Source organism: Equus caballus, chromosome 6 (genome assembly GCF_041296265.1).
Source record: "Equus caballus isolate H_3958 breed thoroughbred chromosome 6, TB-T2T, whole genome shotgun sequence".
NCBI classification, from domain to species: domain Eukaryota; kingdom Metazoa; phylum Chordata; class Mammalia; order Perissodactyla; family Equidae; genus Equus; species Equus caballus.
Window position 1 is genome coordinate 63,752,664 of NC_091689.1, and position 23,104 is coordinate 63,775,767.

Below are 23,104 nucleotides of genomic sequence, written 5' to 3' on the forward strand. Positions count from 1 at the left end.
CACTTACGTTATGAGAGTGACGAATGAGAAAAGTGCATTCCCCAGATAAAGGCAGAGGGGGCTACTCTGCTTAGCTCCAGCTAATTGTTGTGTCAAGAATATATGGAGCCAGTGTGGCCACATCGTCTGATTTTTTAAGAAAAGCTAGCAATCTAGATTTTTAGCAAATTTTCTAATTTTTAACTATTGGCTCCAATTCTTAAAAAAAAAAAACAAAAAAGTGTGGCCTACTTGTTTGCAACTACCTAGAGTCACTAGACTGTGCAGCTCCGGGAAGACAGGGTCTGTCTCTTATTGCTCTCTGTATTCCCAAGTGCCTTATACAATCCTTGGCACATGTGAGTACTTACCGATTGTTTGGTGATAAACAAACCCTGTTCTGGTGACTTAAATATAATGTTGGAAGCACACCTAACCAGACTGGACTACTGTTTTTGTTTTTCAAGAAATGGGATCCAGTTGAATCTTCATGGAGAGCCTAATAGTATCATCTCTGATGGAGAAAAATCTTTGCATTGTGAACTCATTCTTGCTCAGTCTGCAGAGGTAGGTAATTACCATCAAATGGAAGCCTTTAAAAATAATCACCACATGCAATAGCTTACTATTAAATCAAGGTCCGTAGGTTGTGGAAAAGCACCTGTGATGTTTTGAGGGTATCTGTTGACAGTTTTTTAGAATCCAAGTCTAGAGTCTCTTAGCCTGGAAGAACGGATGTTTTTCCAATTACGGCCGAAAACCATAGTGAAGCTCAAGCATGGGGTTGTGGAAGTGTGCGTTCAGTGAATCTGGGCTTTCAAAATCTTTATATTCTTGATATTTTTGAGACAAACTACCTGCACTGATCCCCAGCGTGGGGTCCTAAAGGAAGCAGTAGAGATGCGTGAACTAATTTTCATTATTTCCCTAAACCCCTAAAGTAAATGCATCGACCAACAATAAAGATACTCAGACACAACGTGAAATTTCTTGGCTTTAGGATGTAGTTGTACCAACCCAATTTAATGACAGTGATTATTCCATTCTGAACAGAAATTAGCATTTTTATATATTTTTCGTTAATTTTAAAATGGCAAAATGAATTATTACTTTCAAAAAATCTCAGTTTGTTAGGTAGACCCCGTTTTTTACATATGGGAAGAAACAATCAAAAGCCTTCTTGGGGGTGAAATGTTGGGACCCCCTCTTCCCTGAACTGTATTTTTCACTCCTTTGTACTTTCCAGTTTTGTGCTTGTTATGTTAGGAAATGCAAATTGCTTTCTTTTCACTACTTTGATGTTCTCTCCGTGTCTGTGGACGATGGATATATCAGAATGTCCTCCTGTCAACAGGTGTGATGTGACCTTGAAAGGAGAGGGAAAAATGTCTTTGGGGCAAATGCTGTTTGAATTTCTCCCGCCAAGGATGCAGGGGCAACATATGCTGCCTTCATCTGAAGCCGTCTCAGGCAGCCTTGGACATTCTGCTGAGGGCTATGCTTTCCTGACGTTCTGTTTCAACTACTCATCATTTTACTTGTGTTTTTGAAACCGAGCCAAACTGCCAGACTGAATGGAATGGTGGCGAATCTGCCATGGCAGTGTGTTTTTATCCTCAGTCCTTTGAGATAATGATGATGTCAAGATACCAGCCTGTAAAGTTCTATACTTCTAAACAGGTTAAACCGCTGGCGAAGTCCTGCCTGAAGGTTACCCCACTGATAGATTAAGAAGTTTGCCTTCTAATTGGAATCTGGAAATAACAGCCCTCTGACCTTTTTCCAACAGACAGCAAGAAGAAAGTTAGATGTATTGTCATATATGTAAAATAGGAGACAAACTTTGAGAGAAGTGTAAGAAATATGTTTTGTGAAACATCATCTAGTGTCTTCTGTGAATGGAAGGGAGACAAAAGAAACCAGTCTATTTTCAGTAGGACACATTGAGCACTCTCCCTGACCCCCCAAATTTTTTTATCTGTGAATTTCTTTACCTTTCCCGAGTTTCATAAAATTGGAGCCGTAGCAATTTATTTCACCAACATGTAAATATTATCTATTGGATAAATGAGTTTTCCTGAAGAATGAATAAATGTTAAGTTGAAGCCATCCTAGAGAGAAATGCAAACAGTTTTTTGGGATGTAGGAAGATTCTGTGAGACTATTTAGTATTGTTTGATGGGGACAATTTCATTGACCCATGGGCAGCATTTTCATAAAATAAAAATAATGAATGTTCTTTATTAGAATGAGAGAGTTGTGGACATTTTGGTAATTGTTTCAGAACAATGAAACCGAGTGGCAGTGCAATTTAGTCAGCTTGTCATCTCCAGACATGATGATGGACCAAGCAATGCCACTGTTCCTGAGAGAACTGGAACAAGAGGGAGTGGAATTCAGAGTTATGCTTCACAAACTGGTATTGTGTAACATACGCATATCCTGATGTTTCACTGGCTATGGTTCTCTGCAGATAACTGACCTGATAATTCAGTCTGTTTGCTGAGAACAAGCATATCTGTGAGTAGTTGAGACCCAAGTTAATCCTACTATGAAGAGAGATTTTTCTCAAATCTTCAAGTTGGTCTTCTAGTTCTGGGTCAGTCAAGAGTAACAGGTTGACCACTAGGTATGGATTGCTTGAGCTTATTTTTCCTACAGGTTAATCTTTAGTATCAAAACATTGAAGACACACTATCTGTTGAACAGTTTCCTTCTAGCTAATGGCTAGTACCTCTTTCTTCATTTTGACTTTTGACTGGAAACTCTAGATGGTCAGAGAAAGCAGAGAACAACACCTTCATGTTAGTATTTCTAGTCCCTTTCACAGTCCTTAGCATAGAATAGGTAGCATTTAGTTTGATGAATGAAAAAAAAATCCCTGAAAATGCTTGTTTCCTTCTACTTGAGAGGGAAATGAAAATGGGTAGGTTTTGTTCTGGAAAATGAGTCTATCTGTATATATTTAGCATGTCTAGAGCACCTGATAAGGGTTAGCATCTACACATGGCAATATGCTGGGATAAAGGAAAGTCACTGGGTGGCATTAGATGAGAAGACACTCTCTCTGGTATCTTCTTGAATTATCTAGATAGTAGAATTTTGGTCTAAATTACATCTTCTCATATCATAGCATATGCCTTTCACGTGCATTCCTAGTTGAAGATGTGGAACTCTTTTTCAGCATGGAGAAGTTTCTGAAGTTGAAACCCTCATTGATAGCTCTCTACAGTGGGTAACTAATCCAGAAATTACTGTGAAAGAAAAGTGGGAGAACAAGCTTACTGTAAGTGTTCCATATTTTGTGATATTGGTTTTTCTTCTGCTTTCTTAATCCAGGTAATACTTATTATATACAGTACCATTTCTAAGACTTTATTGTTGCCTTCTGCTATCTCAGTCTGATGATATGTGTAGAGTGTGTGTCTGGGGATGTGTATGAGTGGGCATATGTAGGTGACAGTAAGAGGGTGAGGGTTAAGATGAGTGTGTTTGAGTGTGAGCGTGAGGAAAGAGAGAGTGAGTGTGAGGATATGTTATGTGTGTCAGATAGACAAAGAATAAATAAGATTATTTAATGAAAAGATGTTTTTATTTGAATCCTTGTAAGAACTGACTAATCTAAGCTTGGACTTTTTCCTTGGCCTATTAAAATTCTCTGCTTTTCATAGAATGATTATTGTGCAAAAAAATCTTGTTCCTGAGACTGACAGTTTTATTATCCTAGAAATTAGCAGAACATTGGAAAAATGGGAACTTCTGGGGTAGTTATTCCCAGTTTTGTTAGAAAGGAAGCATTCAAGCAGAAATCTCTTCAATTTATCCATCACTAGTTGTCTGTACTTCTGGACTGCCATATGATTTCCTAACATCTGTCAGCCTCTAAAGTTAAGCTATAAAGCAAGAAGTAAACTCTTAAAAATCTGTAATATTAATTTCAACCCCTTTGCCAAACTAACCTTTTTTTAAAAGTTGCTTTTAAGTATGCTAATTAACAAATATTGATTTTATTGCATTTCCTTATTCCACCCTATTTTAAAGCAATTATGATTATTGATGAAATGGTCAGAGACCCATTCATTGTAAGAAAAAGAAAATAAAGCTCAATTTTAGGCACATGATAGGTACCCAATACATACTTGTTAAGTTGAGATAGTCAAATTAAAAGATAATCAATCTTTGGGCAATTGAGAATTGTATCTGTTCAATCAGAATTTTAGGGTCCAGTAACAGTGAATACTATTGAGATGAGAATAGCCACAGCATTTTATATTGCCTCTGACATTTGTTTCTATTGAACACTGGAATGGTGGAGTTTGTTTTGTGTCTTTTCTTATAGGAATTCAAATGTATCATGGAAGAGAAGCTAAATCTTTCGATATTAATGCTGAACAGCTTGGGAAACCACAAAGAATCCCTCGATAAAGAGTTTGTTAAATTGATAGAGATTCTGAAGAGATTCAGGCTGGAATATTTATATTTCAGAAAAGAATTTCTTTCCAGGTGACAATCATTTATATATAAGAAACCCATGCTGTATACACATGACACATTGGTGATTGTGCCCTGGTGTTCAGTTTACTTTTTTCAAGTTGTATACATTGATTTCTGATGACACTTTGTTAGGGAAAACATTTTGTCTGACAATTTTTGAATTGTGAAATTAACTTTTATATTCAAAATTGCAAATAGTAAGCTCTAAAATCTGTGGAAACCAGTATAATGAGTTATTTTCCCTAGAGAAAGAATTTAGAATTACAAGAATATAGAATTCTTTTAACCAAAAGGGGCCTTAGAGATTATTTAGTAAAACCTCAAAATTTTATAAAGGGCTGAGGCAATAAAGATGTAAAGTGAATTGATCAAGATCCGAGAGTTATTAATGGATAGTCTACAAATAGATCTATTAATGGAATAACTTGATATTGGATCTGTTGACTTTTATCCCATTGGGCTTCATATTCCGTCTCAGCATATAATGTATCACATCGGGCACTAGTCAATTCAATTTCAAGTAAACGAAATCATGGGGAGGGGCCGGCCTGGTGGCACAGCAGTTAAGTGTGCACGTTCCGCTTCTTGGCAGCCCAGGGTTCACTGGTTCAGATCTCAGGTGCGGACATGGCACCGCTTGGCAAGCCATGCTGTGGTAGGTGTCCCACATATAAAGTAGAGGAAGATGGGCATGGATGTTAGCTCAGGGCCAGTCTTCCTCAGCGAAAAGAGGAGGATTGGCAGCAGTTAGCTCAGGGCTAATCTTCCTCAAAAGAAAAAAAGTCATGGGGAATAGAGGACTCTAAATGTAAAATAACGTACCATCTTACCCTTCCTCTCACCTTAATTCTTATGATTTTATGAGGAAATTCTTAAAATTTGTACACTCTGTAAACCACATACTAAACAAGAACAGTGATTATATCTTTTGGTGACCACTATTTATATAGCTACTAACCATGCTAAATGTTCCCTTAAGAAACAATTTTAAATAAATGAATGAATATAGGTGTATGTTGAATTTGAATAAAGTAAAAAAGTAAATGTCGTTAGAGACCAACATTACTTAAAGAAAATGGCTGGAAGAAACTATTTTATTTCTGCAAAATAAGGAAACTAGATACCAGAGAGAGGTTAATACCACTTGGGACTCTCAAAAAAATGATCTTCTGCTCTTCCTAAGAAGCAGACGGCCCAGACTTCCCCATAGTGGTGAAGTTGTGGGTTAAGTGGAAATGCAGCTTCCTTACACAGATACCATCTCCACAAAAGGGAGCATTGAAATTCTTCTATTTAGCAACCAAAGAACTATTTGGAGGGAGGCCTGCATTAATGTCATCTCTGAGTAAGTGAATGTTCTGTATTACCCTACTAGACACATGGCAGCCCAGTTAAATAATAGTAGGTACAATTTGTCAAGAGTTTACTATCGGATATAGTGCTAAGAATTTGACATACATTTATCTCGAGAGAGATTCAATAACTTGCCAAGGTCACCCAAGTGGGATTAAGTGACAGCTGGGATCAGACCTAGATAAATTTGACTTCAAAACCTACGTTCTTTCAACTATTAATCTCCCACCGTCTACTTGTTAAAATTTTGTATAACATTCATTAAAAATACTCAACCTAGCATTGGGCAAAATACTCATCAATGTAGGGAAGATTTAGCTTCTGCCTTCTAGATATAATTTAAAACAGACAAAGCCATATAGAAGCTACACACAAAATGATTTGGCTGTGGGTTTTAACTATGAGTAAACAAATGAGTGGAGTATTTTGTAGGGATGAGAGAGAGAATGCTATGCTTAGGTGAGGCTGGAAATTTTATTAAAGGTAAACTTTCAGGAGCTGTTTCCTGAGGGAGAGAAGGCTTCCATTCTGGTGTAAGATAAACAGGCTCCAGTGCTGAGGACTGGAAAGAATTGAGTGAGTCAAGGAGAGGCAGTGAAAGGAAAAACTACTCTCAGGGGGCTTGGTGAGGAAAGCATGTTATCATTCATACACATTCAAGGGCCAGCTTTGTGCCAGACTTTTTTTTTTCCTAGGTGCTAATGAATTGTAGGAAATAAGGTAGAAATCTGTGCCTCCATGAAACTAACATCTATTAAGTGACACAGATAATGAACAAATAAACGTATAATTATATGATATAATGCCAGGAAGTGGTAGGTGATATGAAGAAAATTAAAGCAGGATAAGAAGACTGAGAATGACGGGAGCAAGAGGACTTAATTTTAGAAAGAATAGCCAGAGAAGGCCTAAGAAGTGATGTATTGAGCAGATGGCTGAAGGAAGTGAGAGAGTGAGCTATGTGATGATCTGGGGAGTGTTCTAGGAGAGGAAATAGCTACTGCAAAGGCCCTGAGGTTGTAGTGAGTTTGATACATTTAAGCAGCAGCAAAAGGCCAGCATGGCTGGGATGGAGTGAGTGCTGGGCAGTGGTAGGAGATGAGGTCAGAGAGATAGGCAAGGATCTGGTCCACAGCCTTGCAGTTCATGTTTAAGAAATGAGATTTTATTCTGAGTGGATGGGAAACCATCACAGGGTTATAAGCAGAAAAATAATATGACTTGTGTTCTGAAAGATCATTCTGGCTTGTAGGTAGAGAACTGTCTACAGAGGGCAAGAGGGAAAACAGTGAGACCAGTGAGAGGGGCTTTTTCAATAACAGATTACCAATGAGAGATCCTGAAATCAATTTACTTTATTATGACCTATTTTTAAAAATAAATATAAAATATAGAATGCATATAGTAAGAGTAAGTAATGTTTCATAAAATTTTTGTTTCAGCTGTATGTGTACTTGGTTGAAATATAAAGTATTTACTGGGTCACGGTCAAAAAAAAAGCCACTGAGTTAGGAGCTATTTGCAATAGTCCAAGTGAAAGGTGTAGCATGAGCCAGGGTGATAGTTGTGAAGGTGATAAGAGATGATCAGATTCAAACTATATTTTGAGGATGGGTCAGATCTGATATACTAGTGAATTAGATGTGGGATTGTAAGAAAGAGAAGAGTCATCCTTGACTTAGAGGTATTTTGTCAGAAAACAAGGTAAACGGGGTGCTATTTAGATAGCAAACTCTGGGTGGGACTCAGACTTGGCAGGAGTAGAAATCAAGATTTAGCATTAGGACATGTTAGCAAGGAGAGTTGCTGAATTTCAAAACAGACCCCCAAAGCTAACACTATGCTTCTGAACATGATAATGAAAATCTCTATGGAAGAAAGATCTTCAAAGTTTCGACATCTGATGAATATCTTTAATAGATGGTACTATCTAATTTTTTAAAAAGTTATTTGTAAGATTATTATGATTCATAAAGTACATAAAAGTTGTTGTCTTATAGGTGCAAATACCTCCAAGTGATTAATAGTTTTAGTATTATTAAATATGGATTTCTGTTGGTCATAACAGCTCTTTTACTTTCCCTTGGAGGATAATGGACACTTGAGACTTTAGGCTATTACTGGAAAGGAGAAAAGTAGATAAAACTGATGTCTTAAAAAAAAAAAAAACAGAGGAGGTGAAGTCAGCAAGAAGATAGAATAGGAGGCCCTGGACCCTCCTTCCCCCAATGGATACCATGATTAAATAGTAATACATGGACAAATTCCTTTTGTGAGAAATCCATAAATTAGTTGAGAGGCTCCTGCACTCTGGATCACCATGAAACCAGCCAAGTCAATACTGATAGGAAAATTCTAGATACATTTTGCCATAGTTCCTGCTCCTGGCACAGGACCATATGATTGAAAGGAATCTCCCAGCTTCCAGTTTCTCCCTAAGGAGAGAAAGAGTTGGACGGTGTGTCTAACATCCCAGCTTTTCTGAGGAGTGCCCAAGATATTGGCTTCTGGCTCATCTGTCTCAGAGTGCAGACAGAATTAGGCAAACTGTAGACACCTGGGGGATACTGAGAACAAAGACAGTGGTTGGAATAAGCACACAAGCACTCATCATAGACCCTTCCCTAGCTCAACACAAAGTAAGCAGATGAAAAGTCCCACGGCCAAGCTTCTCCTTGGGGAAAGAAAGAGTTGGATCATGCACCCAACATACTAGCTTTTCTGGGGATGGCCTAAAATACTGGCTTCTGTCACACCCATCTTAGAGCAATGATGGGACCATCATAACCTAGATGTGTAGGACTCACTAAGAACAAAAATGGTGGTTTAAACTAGCATGAATATTTGAGACACCCCCAGAATCTCTATCTGGACTGATTGATAAGGATTTTGTCCTGTGCAAGTCCAGTCTGTGAAGACTGGGAGAGGTGGCTGTTTTTTCTAATATGCATATACCAACAAAAATAGTCAAGGAAAATGAAGAAACAGAGAAATGTTTCCCAAACAAAGGAACAAAATAAATCTCCAAAAGCTGAGACTGATGAAACAGAGATAATGATTTACCTCACAGAGAATTCAAAATAACTGTCATAAAGATGCTCAACAAGATCAGGAGAACAATGCATGAACAAAGTGAGAATATCAACAAAGAGATAAAAACTATAAAAAAGTACCAAGCAGAAATATTGGAGCAGAAGAATATAATAACTGGACCAAAAAATTCACTAGAGGGGTTCAGTATCAGGCTAGATTAAGCAGAAGAAAAGATCAGCGAACTTGAATGTCAGAGGAGTAAAAAGCAAAGAGAATGAAGAAGACTTAAGGGACGTATGGAACACCATTAAGGAGACCAAGATATGTATTATGGGACTCCCAAAAAGAAAAGAGAGAAAGAAAGAAGCAGAAAAGTGATTCAAAGAAATAATGACTAAAACCCTCCAAAATCTGGGGAAAGACATCCAGATCCAGGAAGTCCAATGGATCTCAAATGAGATGAACCCAAAGAAATCCACTTTGAGTCACATTATAATCAAATTGTCAAAAGTCAAAGACAAGGAGAGAATTTTGAAAGCAACAAGAGAATATTTTTGTCATGTACAAGAGAATCCCCTTGAGATTCATCACTGAATTTCTCAGCAGAAACCTTGCAAGCCAGAAGGGACTGGCTTCTCCCTTCTGTAAAGTATTCAACGTACTGAAAGTAAACATCAACCAAGCAACAAAACTCAAAAATGAAGATGGTATACTTTCCCTTACAAACAAAAGGTGAGGGAGCTCATTACCACTAGACCTACCATACAAGAAATGCTAATGGGAGTTCTTCAAGCTGAATTAAAAGGACCTTAAACAGTAATATGAAAGCATAGTAAAGTAGGAAATTTGCTGGTAAATGTAAATACATAGACAAATACATAACACTGTAATACTATAACACTATAAAGTGGGTAAACCACTTTTAATTCTAAGATAAAAGTTAAAAAACAAAAGTATTATAAGTAAATAAAACTATAAAAATATGTTAAGGCATACACTTCATAAAAAGATGTAAATTGTGACATCAATAGTGTGGGGGAGAAGTAAAAGTGTACTTTTTTGTATGTGATTGAAGTTAAGTTTATCATCTTAAAGTAGACTGTTATAAGATGTTTTATGTAAGCCGGATGGTGGCCATAAAGAAAATACCCATGGAAGATACACAGAAGAAAAAGAAAGGAATCAAAACATATCAATACAAAAAAAATCAAAGGAAGACAGGAAGAGAGAAAAACAGGGACAAAAGAACTACAAGATACACAGAAAACAATTAGCAAAATAGCAATAGGAAGTCCGTCCCTATCAATAATTACTTTAAATAGATTAAACTCCCCCATCAAAAATCATAGACTGGCTGAATGGGTTAAAAACAGGATTCAACTATTAGCAGTCTACAAGAGACTCACTTTAGATTTAAGGAAACACATAGGCTGAAAGTGAACAGATGGAAAAAGGTATTCCATGCAGATGCTAACAAGAAGAAAGCAGGGGTGGCTATACTTATATCAGACAAAATAGACTTTAAGTCACAAACTGTCACAAGAGACAAAGAAGGATGTTATATAGTGATGAAAGGGTCAGTTCACCAGGAAGATATCACAATTATGAATATATATGCACCCAATACCAGAGCACCTAAATATATAAAGCAAACATTGACAGATGGAAAAGAGAAATAAATAGCAATATAATAACAGTAGGAGACTTCAATATCCTACTTTCAATAATGGATAGAACATTGAGACAGAAGATCGATATGGAAATAGCACACTTGAACAATACTATAGACCAAATGGACCTAACAGAAGTATGCAGAACATTCCACCCAATAGCCACAGAATATACGTTCTTCTCAAGTGCACATGCAGCATTCTCCAGGGTAGATCACATGTTAAGTCACAAAACAAGTCTTAACAAATTTAAGAAGATTGAAGTCATTTTAAATATCTTTTCCAACCGCAATGGAATAGAACTAAAAATCAATAGCAGAAGGAAAACTCGAAAATTCACAGACATGTAGAAATTAAACAACATACTGCTGAAAAACCACAAAGAAGAAATTAAAAAGGAAATTAGAAAATGTCTTGAAATAAACAAAAATGAGAACAATATGTCAAAACCTATGGCATACAGCAAAAACAGTACCAAGAGGGAAGTTAACAGTGATAAATGCCTATATTAAAAAGAATAACAATCTCAAATAACCTAACCTTAGGGTGGGGGATGGGCACAATAGGTGAAGGGGATTATGAGGTACAAACTTATAGTTATAAAATAAATAAGTCATGGGGATATAATGTACAGCATAGGGAATATAGTCAATAATATTGTAATAACTTTGTGTCTTGACAGATTGTTACTAAAATTACTGTGGTGGTCATTTCGTAATGTAGATAAATGTTGAATCACTATGTTGTACACCTAAAACTAATATAATGTATGTCAACTATACTTCAATAAAAATAAGTAAAAAACAAGCCTAACTTTACACCTCAAGGAACTAGAAAAAGAAGAACAAACTAAAAGTCCAAAGTCAGCATAAGGAAGGAAATAATAAAGATTAGAGCAGAAATGAAAAAGATAGAGAATAGAAAACAATTTTTAAAAATTTTTTAAAGAAACAGTGAAACTAAGTTGGCTTTTTGAAAAGATTAACAAAATTGACAAACCCTTAGCTACATTAAGAAAAAGAGGAGACTCAAATAAATAAAATAAAAAATGGAAGAGGACACATTACAACTAATACCACAGAAAAATACTGATCATAAAAGACTGCTCTGAACAATTAAACACAAACAAATTGGATAACCTTGAAGAAATGGATAAATCCCTAGAAACATGCAACCTACCAAGACTGAATCAGGAAAAAACAGAAAATCTGAACAGAAAAATAACCAGTAAGAAGATTGAAACAGTATTCAACAACCTCCCAATGAAGAGAAGCCCAGGACATGATTGCTTCACTGTGAATTCTACCAAACATTTAAAGAAGATTAACACCAATCCTTTTGAAACTCTTTCAAAAAATTGAAGAAGACGGACCACTTCTTAATTCATTTTATGAGGCCAGCATTATCCTGACACCAAAACCAAGGACACTAGAACAAAAGAAAACTACAGGCCAATATTCCTGGTGAATATAGATGCAAAAATCCTCGACAAAATACTAGCAAGCCAATTTCAGCCGCACATTAAAAAGATCATACACTGGGGCCGGCCCGCTGGCACAGTGGTTAAGTTCACATTCTCCACTTTGGCAGCCTGGGGTTTGCATGCTCTGATCCCAGGCACAGACCTACACACTGCTCATCAAGCCATGAGGTGGTGGCGTCCCACGTACAAAATAGAGGAAGATTGGCATAACTGTTAGCTCAGTGACAATCTTCCTCAAGCAAAAAGAAGAAAATTGGCCACAGATATTAGCTCAGGGCCAATCTTCCTCACCAAGAAAAACCCACACACAAAAACCCAAAACACAAAGATCATACACCATGACCAAGTGAGATTTATCCCTGGGATGTGAGGATAGTTCAGCATACACAAATCAATTAATGTGGTACACTGTGTTAACAGAATGAAGAATAAATATCACATGATCATCTAAATTGATGCAGAAAAGCATTTGACAAGAATCAATACACTTTCATGATAAAAATATTTTAAAAACTAGAAATAGAAGGAAACTACCTCAACATTATAAAGGCCGTCTCTGAAAAGCCCATAGCTAACGTTATACTCAATAGTGAAAGACTGAAAGCTTTTCCCCTAAGATCAGAAACAAGGTAAGGATGCCCGCTCTCACCACTTCTATGCAACATAGTACTGGGAATCCTAACTAGAGGAATTAGGCAAGAAAAAGAAATAAAAAGCACCCACATTGGAAAGGAAAAAGTAAAATCATCTGTTTGCAGATGACATGATCTTATATATGGAAAGACTCCATAAAAATCTGTTAGAACTAATAAACAAGTTCAGCAAAATTGCAGCATACAAAAATCAGTTGCATTTCTATTCACTGACAATGAACTATTGGAAACTGAGAAAAAAATCACATTTAAAATAGCATCCAAATGATTAAAATACTTAAGAATAAACTTTAAGGAGGTGAAGGCTTGCGCACTGAAAACTGTAAAAGATTGCTGAAAGAAATTGAAAAAATACAGTAAGTGAAAAACTATCTTGTGTTCATGGATTGGAAGATTTAGTATTTAAAATGTCCATACTATCCAAAGTGATCTATAGAGCAATCTTTATGAAAATCCTAACAGCATTTTTTACAGGAAAAAAATCCTAATATTCATATGGATCCACAAAGGACCCTAAATAGCCAAAACAATCTTGAGAAAGAAATACAAAGCTCAAAGTATCATCCTCTCTGATTTCAAAATTAAAACGGTGTGGTCCTGGCCTAAAGACACACATATAGGCCAAGGGAATAGAATAGAATGCCCAGAAATAAACCCATGCACATATGGTCAATTGATCTTTGACTAGGATGCCAAGGCTACACGATGGGAAAAGGATAGTCCTTTCAACAAATGATGTTGGGAAAACTGGATATCCACATGCAAAAGGATGAGGTTGAACCCTTATCGTACACAGTATACAAAAATCAACTCCGAAAGGACTAAAGACTTAAACATAAGGTCTAAAACTGTAAAACTCAGAAGAAAACTTGGGAGAAAGGCTTCATGACATTGGTCTTGGCAGTGGTTTCTCCAGTATGACATCAAAAGCACAGACAATAAAAAAAAATAGACAAGTGGGTCTACATAGGATAAAAAGCTTCTATACAGCAAAGGAATTAACAGAATGTAAAGGTAACCTATGGAATGGGAGAAAATATTTGCAAACTGTATGTCTGATAAGGGGTTAATATTCAAAATATATGAGGAACTTCTATAACTCAAAAATAAAAAATCAAATAACTTAATTTGAAAATGGGCAAAGGACTTGAATAGACATTTTTCCAAAGAAGTCATAGAATTGGCCAAGTGCATATATGAAAAGATGTTCAACATCACCAATCATCAGGGAAATGCAAATAAAAACCACGATGAGTCATTCACAATGGTGAATGAATCACACCTGTTAGGAAGGCTGTTATCAAAAAAAGACCCAAAAGATACCAAGTGTTGGCTAGGATGTAGAGAAATTGAAACCCTTGTGTACTGTTGGTGGGAATGTAAAATGGTGAAACTGCTATAGAAAACAATATAGAGGTTCCTCAAAAACTTAAAAATAGAACTACCATGTGATCCAGCATTTCCACTTCTGTGTATATATCCAAAAGAATTCAAAGCAAAATCTCAAAGACATATTTGCACACTCATGTTCATTGCAGCATTAGTCACAATAGCCAAATGTGGGAATAACCTAAATGTTCATCAATAGATGAATGAATAAAGAAAATAGGATATATACATACAATGGAATATTATTTTATTCCTAATTTTTAAAAAAGGAGATTGATTTTTTAAAAAGCTTAATTTTTTTTTAAAAAAAGAGATTTTGCCACATGAGACAACATGGATGAATCTTGAGGACATTATGCTAAGGGAAATAAACCAGTCACAGAAAGAGAAATGCTGCATGATTCCACTTACATGAGGTATCTAAAATACAGCCATGTGCCATGTAATGATGTTTTGGCCAATGACAGATCCACATATATGACAGTAAGCCCGTAAGATTAGTACCATAGGGCCTGTGTATATAGTAGGCTATACTATCTAGATTTGTTTAAGTACACTCTGTGATGTCTGCACAATGACAAACTTGCCTAAAGATGTGTTTCTCAGAACCTATCCCCATTGTTAAGCAACGCACAACTATAGTCAACTCATAGAAGCAGAAAGTGGAATGGTGGTTTCCAGGGCCTAGGGAAGGGGGAAATGAGGAGTTGCTGTGCATGAGCATAAAGTTTTAGTTATGCAAGATGAATAAGTTCTAGAGATATGCTGTACAGCATTGTGCCTATAGTTAACAAGACTGTATTGTACACATAAAAATGTGTTAAGGGGGTAGATCTCATGTTAAATGTTCTTATTACAATTAAAAAAAGGAAAAGCTGACTATAAGCTATTGAACAATGCTCAGTAGAATGTGTGTTTAGGTAGTTTTCATTTTGTTTACGGTTTTGTTTGCTGGTTTACCATAATGGTAAAGCATTCTATGAGACCAAACTTTTCTTTCATGTGGTCCTTCTTGTAATAAAGGCTGAATTTGTGCCAGTGTACAATGGGATTCTGACTATGTGTTAACATTTGAGAAGTACACAAAAGGCCTAAACCTGACAACGTCTTCCTCGCTGCTTTGAAACTCCCCAAGTTTATCATCCATTTGAGCTGAGGTCCTTGTTCAGGTCAAGTTGTTTCCAGATAGTCATTGTTATATTGATACATAGCATAGTTTAGATAATCTCATCAGGTAACAGAGAGCAGATGCATTTTTATATATTTTGGGGATTAGGGTTGGATCCAAAAGGTAACATAACAGTAGGAGATTGGGGGTCAGGAAGAATGGGAGGGAAAAGGCTTCAGAAAAGAGAGGACTGGAGTGGAAATACCAACAGCCAGCTTTCGTCTGTGCTCGGGAGTAGCCCTTCCCGTGCTCATAGCACATACTTATACCGTGCGAGACGACTCTTAAGGAGAAAGACTAAGATCGTGAAACAAAGCTCTTATTTCTTTTCTTTTCTCTTTTTTCTTTCCCCTCCCTCCCTTTTCCTTTCCTTTCTTTTTCTGAAAAAGCCAGCTGTGATGTGTAAACACTGCACCTGTCACAGTGACCTCATTGTGGCACCATCCTCTAAGCAATTGGCTACCGATGCTAAGTACTATGAGTGTAGCTTGTGGGAAACTGAATATTCCAACGTGTAATAGGAAACTCAATGTCCTTATCTGTAAAGCGAGGGTATCAGGCTGAGTAATCTATATGATTGCTTTAATTAAAATTCTATATTTGTGAAGCATTTATACTTTCACTTTTTCCTCTCATCTCTGAGGAAGTATATTAAGTTTAATTTGTCACAACATCCCAGGGATGAGTCTTAATTGAAATGTCACTGACAGCTTGTGGTTTGGACTTTTTTTTTTTTTAACTCTAGGCAGAAACAACTAGAAGCCATTAAACAACTGCAGGAAGATGCTGTCAACCAGGAAGCCAATCTCAGGAAGAAGGCCCAAGAAGCCAGCCAACGGCTGGAGGACGCAGAGGAGCAGGTAGCGTGGACTTTGACTACGTTATATTCAGGGGAAGTCTTCCCAGATGTCCTCAAAACCGTGAAGTAAAAATGGAGGAGGAACAAAAAAAAACAAAGAGGAACTGTGAAGTGCAGTCCCTGGTGACTAGCAGTGAGCGGAGGAAGTAAAGGGGGAGTTGTAAAAGAGGCGGTGTCAACAGCCTGCTGATGAAAGAGGCAACTTTGCAGAAAGAGGCAACTTGACATATCAGGACTTTTACCGCTGTGGAAATAGCTCAGGCACACAAAGCCATGCAAACACAGAATTGCAGAAGTGCAGTAGAGGCTTATCACTTCCCTGAGAAGGAAAGCACATTTTCAGTTTCGTGTGCCTAATACGAGTGAGCGCTCAGTTGCTTTCTTTCCTGGCCACCCTGCTAAGATCCAGTCTTAACTAGTTGTACGTATCCAGGTTGAGGATCGAGATCGGGCAGCCCACGGTGCCAGTGAAAAAGCTAAGTCTTTGCTGCATAAATTAGAGGAAGCAATTTCGGAACAACGGACTCTGCAGGCTATAAATACTGAGTTAGTGAACACTTGCCAGACACTTGAGCAGAAGACAAGAAAACTGAAAAGTGAGTAGCAAATATTTGTTTTGTCCCCAGTTCAGTCCACTGTGAGGTGGGGTGAAAGAAGTACAGCTATTTTTCTAGATTATAGCTGCTGTGTTATTACTGCATTTAGGACAATGGAATGGTTCCAGAAGGCAGTATTGTGGGCTTTCAGAGATCTTTGCCTAGTGGCTAGGTCGATGGATTTAACCATTAACTTTCCCTTTTGGTTGTTGATTACAAGCTGGATTTGTCCATGACTGTTATTTCTTTAAAAATTAAATAAAACTTCTCAATATCTGTAAAAGTAAACAAGGAAAAAATCTTGTATGCGTGGGATAATTAGAACTTGCAAACTGTTTACATATTCTACCCTGATTTTATGAGCTAGTTTGTACCCATCATATGATAGGACGGGCCCTGGATCTCCATTTTCTTCTACATAGTAATTTTAGGGTTGGGAAAAATACTTATGAATTCAACGTGTATCAAGACAGTAAATATATGTGAAAATTCTTTTTGAATTTTAATATGTTCTTTACATATGTATTTTTCTTTAAGAAATTAGAGTATTTGTCATTTTTCTGTATCACCTAAAAGTGGGTAAGTGTTTATTAAGGATTTAGGTGAGAAGACAGCTGTCAAATTAGAGATGTCGAATTATTTATAAGCTAATTTTATTCTAGAAATATAGTTTGGTAAAAAGAAAGCTTATTTGTTTGACCATTTATCAGACAACCGCTTTTGTTCAGCCAGCTTCTTGTTCTGGCAGCATAAATGTTCTTTTTATAGAAAGTTATTGGTTTGGGTAGTAAACAACTAAATATAAGCTTAAGGTAAGCTAGAGATGGAAATTTTCAGGCTTGTGTTTATTTGGGATTTATTGTACCCTTCCTACTGTTATCTCAGAAAGCTGTTTAAGAGTTTAAAGGAATTGGCTAGTTCTAAAAAGCAGTGATTATTCAACATTTTATTATTATTTTTAACTTGCTAGTTTTCAGTAACTGAGTATCAGTTCACTTCATTCTGTCAGACAATGTAAGGCATGCTTTAAATTACATAATCTATATGTTATTTTTATGATTGCTCAGAGAGCCTTGGACAAGGCTCCCTTGTGATTAGAAGTGTTCACATTGAGACATGAATAATAAGGCATTCCAAATTTGGTTTATAGTATGTTTGCTTTTATAGCACTGTGCTTAGAGGACTAATCTTTTCGTCCAGTTATATTTATCTTTTGATTAAATCAATATTACACACCATAGTTTAATAAAACTAAGAATTTATCTCCTCTCCCAACCTTCCATGACTTCCTTGTAGAACCTTCTTTGAAGAGTACTTTTGTAATTTATCCCAAAATGTACATTCTTGATATCATGATCCTGTTATTGTCTTCCCACTTTATCCTCGGGGAATAATTGGTCCAAATATTATTAAAAACAGAATAAGAAAGCTGCCCCAAGTTGAGTGCATGCATTTTTTCTGGCTGGATAAAGTGGGGTAGATGCCTCCTTTTTGTCTTGAGTTGCCCAGAATCTGCCTGGCTTTATGAACTCCTTTACTTGTTTATATCTTTTGCTGCCCAGAGAAGGCATCCATATCAAGATTTTGCTCTTAAGCCATTTGCTTATGAAGATCCTTCTAGTAATGCCCTTAAAAGTCAACCTTTTCAGTAAGAGGGAAATTTAGGTGGCACATATTTTTTGTAGTGTTCTGTATAGAAGATTTTCCAGATAGACTGTGAACAAATGTCAATGAGATAGAAACAGTTATCACACAAACACATCCTTGCACCTTCCACCATGACCACCGCCACCACATGCTGTTTGAATTCTGAGTCAGACGTTTGAGTTCTGAGTCAGAAAATAGAACTATTTAAATCCACTTAGTTCTTCTGAAACTTTCTGGTTAGCTTAATAAGTGCATTAATTATTTAAGGCAATTGCTTTCTGTTGCATCTAAGGAAGTTTCATTATGTGTGGGGATGTTTTGTCCAAATGTTCAGGTCAATGACAAAGTTCACAAGCTGGAACTAGGAAACTGTTTATGACATTTGATTAGAAATCCTGAGCTTAATGTTGAATAAATAATATTGCTAAAGTTTTCAGTTGCTGCTAGGACTGGACTGGTTTATGAGGTTACTAATGTACAAGCTTGCCTCCACGAAATGTGCCATTGGAACTGTTAAATTTCTTGAATGGTTATTTATATATTTTCTTTCTTCTGCTTCTTACCTTCATATGTATCTAAGTATCTTGTTAACAAAGGCGATACTGGATGTATAAATGGGTGTTTGCTCTAAAAAGGAAATAAAAAAGCCTCTTAAATCTGGGGTGTGCATCCAGCATATTAGAGTAAATAATGTTCACAGAATGTAAACTAATGGATCTACTCCAAACACCCACTCCTTTACTATTCATCCTCTTTTTGACCCTATCTAACATGAAATCTTCATTGAGTCACTGCCTTCATAGACTATGAGGCAATTACCTTTAGAAACCATAAATATTTCCTTGGGGGGAGAGGCTGAGAATCTCCCGTATATCACAATTCCCTGTTTGAACATCGTATCTGTATATGAACTTGCTGGTGTAGAGAAGGCTTTCACTGGAAACTCTCTTCTAGCTTGCTATTCTTAGCATGGAGGGTGTGAGGTATGGGATAGATAACAGCCTTACAGCTTTGAGGATGAATGCAAGATGAGAGCCACGTGGCCTGAGCAGTCAGTACTCAAGAGGGAAGTGAGATGAGGAAGGGGGATTCAGATGATGGAGACACTCAAAGATAGGTGTTGAGGTGAAGACCAAGGAGAAAACCAAAGTCAAATGTAGCTTGCTCAACAGCCCTGATGGGGTGGGGCCCTAAGTTTTCCCAAATGAAAGATGCAGGTATGGATGATAATATAGGAGGCAGTATAGTATCGTGATTAAGATCATGAGATTTGAAATTAAACAAACCTATGTTCTGATTCTAAGTCTACAAAAAAGAAACTAGATAAAGTTGGCCGAATCAGTTTACCTCTCCGAGCCTTAGTGTCCTCTTTCAGAAAATGCAGTAGTTGTTAATTTATAAATAACACACTAAATGCAAAACAGTAGCTAGTGCTTGACCATCCTTGGTCCAGTCTCATCGGCTCGTGCATGTTTCTGTTACATGAATTACCTCATTCATGACTGACAAATGGGTAACGACACGTTAGTATAATATAGAAGTTATATTGTTTCATTTACGATTTTCCTGGGAATAGGATCTGGATTGGTAGGAAGAGAGCTATAACCTTCAGCAGGAAAGGAAAAAGTCCTCAGCTTGGCGGCTGACAGGCAGCAGGGGCCCTTTTGGCTTTATTTTAAGAAAATTACAAACAAGCGCCTGCACCTGGGCCTCCCTCCCCAGAGAAATGCCACCCCAGCCTCGATGAGCTCTGGCTTGCGGCAGATTGTACCCCCTCCTGCGTTCATTTTAGCAGCCCCGCTGCCTCAGAGTTCCACTTCCATCTGCATTTTCTTAGCACCCTACCAGCACTGTGCCATTTAGAGTGTCACCAGCATTTCCACTCTATTGTTTTTATGTGTTTCCACTATCCTGTGGAGCAGCCTTTAGCCTTTTTAAGATGCATGTCTTGGTGATCCAAGTTATCTTCCTAGATACTAATAATTTAATAATTGTGTTTGTTTGTGCTCTGGTTACAATGTTGCATATACTTTTTTAGTGATCTCTTCCTAGCCTTATCTCATAAACCCTGTTATTTTCTTGTTGTAATTTTGAAATTATTTTTATTGATGCATAGTTAATGTATCATAAGATGTTCAGATCTTAAGTGTACTGGTCAACCAGTTTGACAAATGCACATGGAAACACAGAGCTCCTATAACTCCAGGCAGTTCCCTTGTGCTAGTTACCAGTCACTCTTCCTCCCCACCCCACTGCTCCAGGGGCAACCACTGATCTGATTGCTATCACTGATGAGTTAGTGTAGCTTATTCCAGAACTGAGTTTTCAGTATGTACTTTTGTGTGTGTCTGTCTTCTTTCCTTCAGCATATTATTTATCTATATCATGTTCATCAGTGATACACCCTTTTCGTTGTTGGTCATAATTCTTTGTATGAACATTCTACAATTTGATTATCTTTTCTCCTATTATTGGACATCTAAATTATTTACAGTTTGAGAATGCTATGGAAAAAGCCACTGTGAACATCTGTATGTGGGTCTTTGTGTGGCCATGGGTTTTTATTTAACCCAGGATACATATCTAGGAGGAGAGTTGTAAGGTCACAGTGTGGTTGAAACTCTAACTTTTTAAGAAACTGCCAAACAGTTTTCCATAGCGTTTGTAGCATTTCACACTCCCACCAGCAATGTGTGGGAGTTCCAGGTGCTCCACAGCTCCAATATTTGCTAGTGTCAATAATTTTTGCCATTCTTCTGGGTATCTCATTGTGATTTTCATTTGTTGTGCTGATTGGCTATTATGTATCTTCTTTGTGAAGTATCTAGGTCTTTTGTCCATTTCAAATTAAGACATTTGTCCTTCTGTTATTGAGTTGTAAGATTTCTTTACATATTTTGGATACAAGTCCTTTGAGAAACATGTCTTGTGAATTATTTTCTCCTACTCTGTGGTTTTCGATGAACCCTGATATTTTTAATGCACAATTTTATAGAACATGAGATAACACATACATTGTGTTATAAAAGTCCATACTCCATAAATGTCAGCCACCATTGATAGCTAACATTATTACAACTCTAATATGATGGTTTTGATTTTCAACAGCCTATTAATTGCAACGCCTTTGCCTGAAAAGCCTTATTTCATAGTCATTTAGAGAGATGTTTTATCTCAGCTTTCTTCAAAGGCAATGTATCCAAGACACCTGGTCCCATCATACATTATAGATGGCCACAGCAGGGGATACAGTGGCCATTGTTTCACTTGCTTCCATGTGAAACTTAAATGGCCCAGACATATGACAGGTCCAACTCCAAACACGTAAAGAAAAATGCAAAGGTGGAGGCAAATTAGGGTCATAAGCCAGCTTGTTTTGCCTTTTGAAACATATGGAAATCGTTGCTACACGTTGCACAAAACATCTGCTGAAATAAGGTTTTCAATTTGAATGGTTTGAGATGGACTATTTCTAAAACCTAAGATTGCCTGGTGGGAGAGCAGATGGGCAATTTAGACAGTCTTATACTAACTCATTATTTCTTCTGAAACACAAGCTTTAATTTGGAAATTCACAGTCAGTGTTTTGGAGAATCATGACCTTCAGAAACATAATGTTGGCCACTTCTAGAAGCTGTGGTTGCTGTTGCTCCAATATAGGTCCACAGGAGGACAGAGCCTTACTCTTAATACAGTGAGCTCAGAGAATTTTTTTAAAAATGAGTATTTACTAGAGTTCTAAGTATTAAGAATTTAAAAAAATTTAATTAATTAAATATGTTACAAATATTTTTTTAAATATTTTTTTTCCTCCAGTGGGCCTGGTAACACTATGTCAAGCTTAGCTGAGAAATAGGTTACTTGTACAAAAAAGAATTCTTACAAAATAGAATTTTACTTGGGTAAGTTTCCACATAATTGAAGCTTTTGAAGCCTTTTTTTTTTTTTTCTGAAAAAAAGTTTAAAATTAGATTGTATACTTCTTTTCACATATATTAGCATCCTTTTCAGGGCTCAGAATTTCTTCAGGCGATTGAGATATGAAACTGTTGGTCTTTGAAATAAGAAGCACCAGACTGCCCTGTCTTTTGGACATCAGAGAATCTGCTGTTAGTTTTCCTGGCTGTTAGTGATTTAAAAAAAAAAATAGTGGCAGCTATTAATATGCTTCCAGCCGGCAGATCTTCTTACCCTCGTTAAGTTTTTGTTTTTAATCATCTGTGGGCTGAGCAAACAGTCAAGTCAAGCTTGTGAGAATTATGTATAAATTCAGAGCCCACTGGTTGGAAGTGTGAGGATTTGCCACATGAATAAAGGGCATGGATATCAACATCTATTTTGGTTCAAAAGATTTGGGCCTATTTTCTGGTTCTTAGCTATATTTCAGAGTATGAATTGTCAAATAAGTAATACGTTACTGTGAAACTCAAAGAGTTAAATAGGTATTTTTTCCTATTTCCATTATTCCAGAGATGAGAATTTGGAAGGTACTGGGAAGCAGATTTCAATTAAGAAAGACGATTTTTTTTTTTTTTTTTAAAGATTGGCACCTGAGCTAACAACTATTGCCAATCTTCTTTTTTTTTTTTTTTTTGCTTTTTCTCCCCAAATCCCCCCAGTACATAGCTGTATATTTTAGTTGTGGGTCCTTCTAGTTGTGGCATGTGGGACGCCGCCTCAGCATGGGCTGATGAGCGGTGCCATGTCTGCGCCCAGAATCCGAACTGCCGAAACCCTGGGCCACCAAAGCGGAGCACGCAAACTTAACCACTCAGCCACG

At 36.9% G+C, this 23,104-nt stretch overlaps 1 protein-coding gene across 5 annotated transcripts in view; it reads left to right on the top strand.

Moving 5' to 3' along the window:
• Positions 1 to 23,104, top strand: part of IRAG2 (inositol 1,4,5-triphosphate receptor associated 2) — a 94,168-nt gene that overhangs the window by 33,576 nt on the left and 37,488 nt on the right. Inside the window, exons 15-19 of one of the 5 annotated variants that reach the window (XM_070270082.1) lie at positions 447 to 546; positions 3,164 to 3,265; positions 4,319 to 4,482; positions 15,968 to 16,082; positions 16,515 to 16,677. In XM_070270082.1, the coding sequence (XP_070126183.1) occupies positions 447 to 546; positions 3,164 to 3,265; positions 4,319 to 4,482; positions 15,968 to 16,082; positions 16,515 to 16,677 (644 nt within the window). Of the gene's footprint in view, positions 1 to 446; positions 547 to 3,163; positions 3,266 to 4,318; positions 4,483 to 15,967; positions 16,083 to 16,213; positions 16,678 to 23,104 lie in introns of those variants that run through there. The other 4 variants (XM_070270085.1, XM_023643246.2, XM_070270083.1 and 1 more) reach the window with 4 other exon arrangements.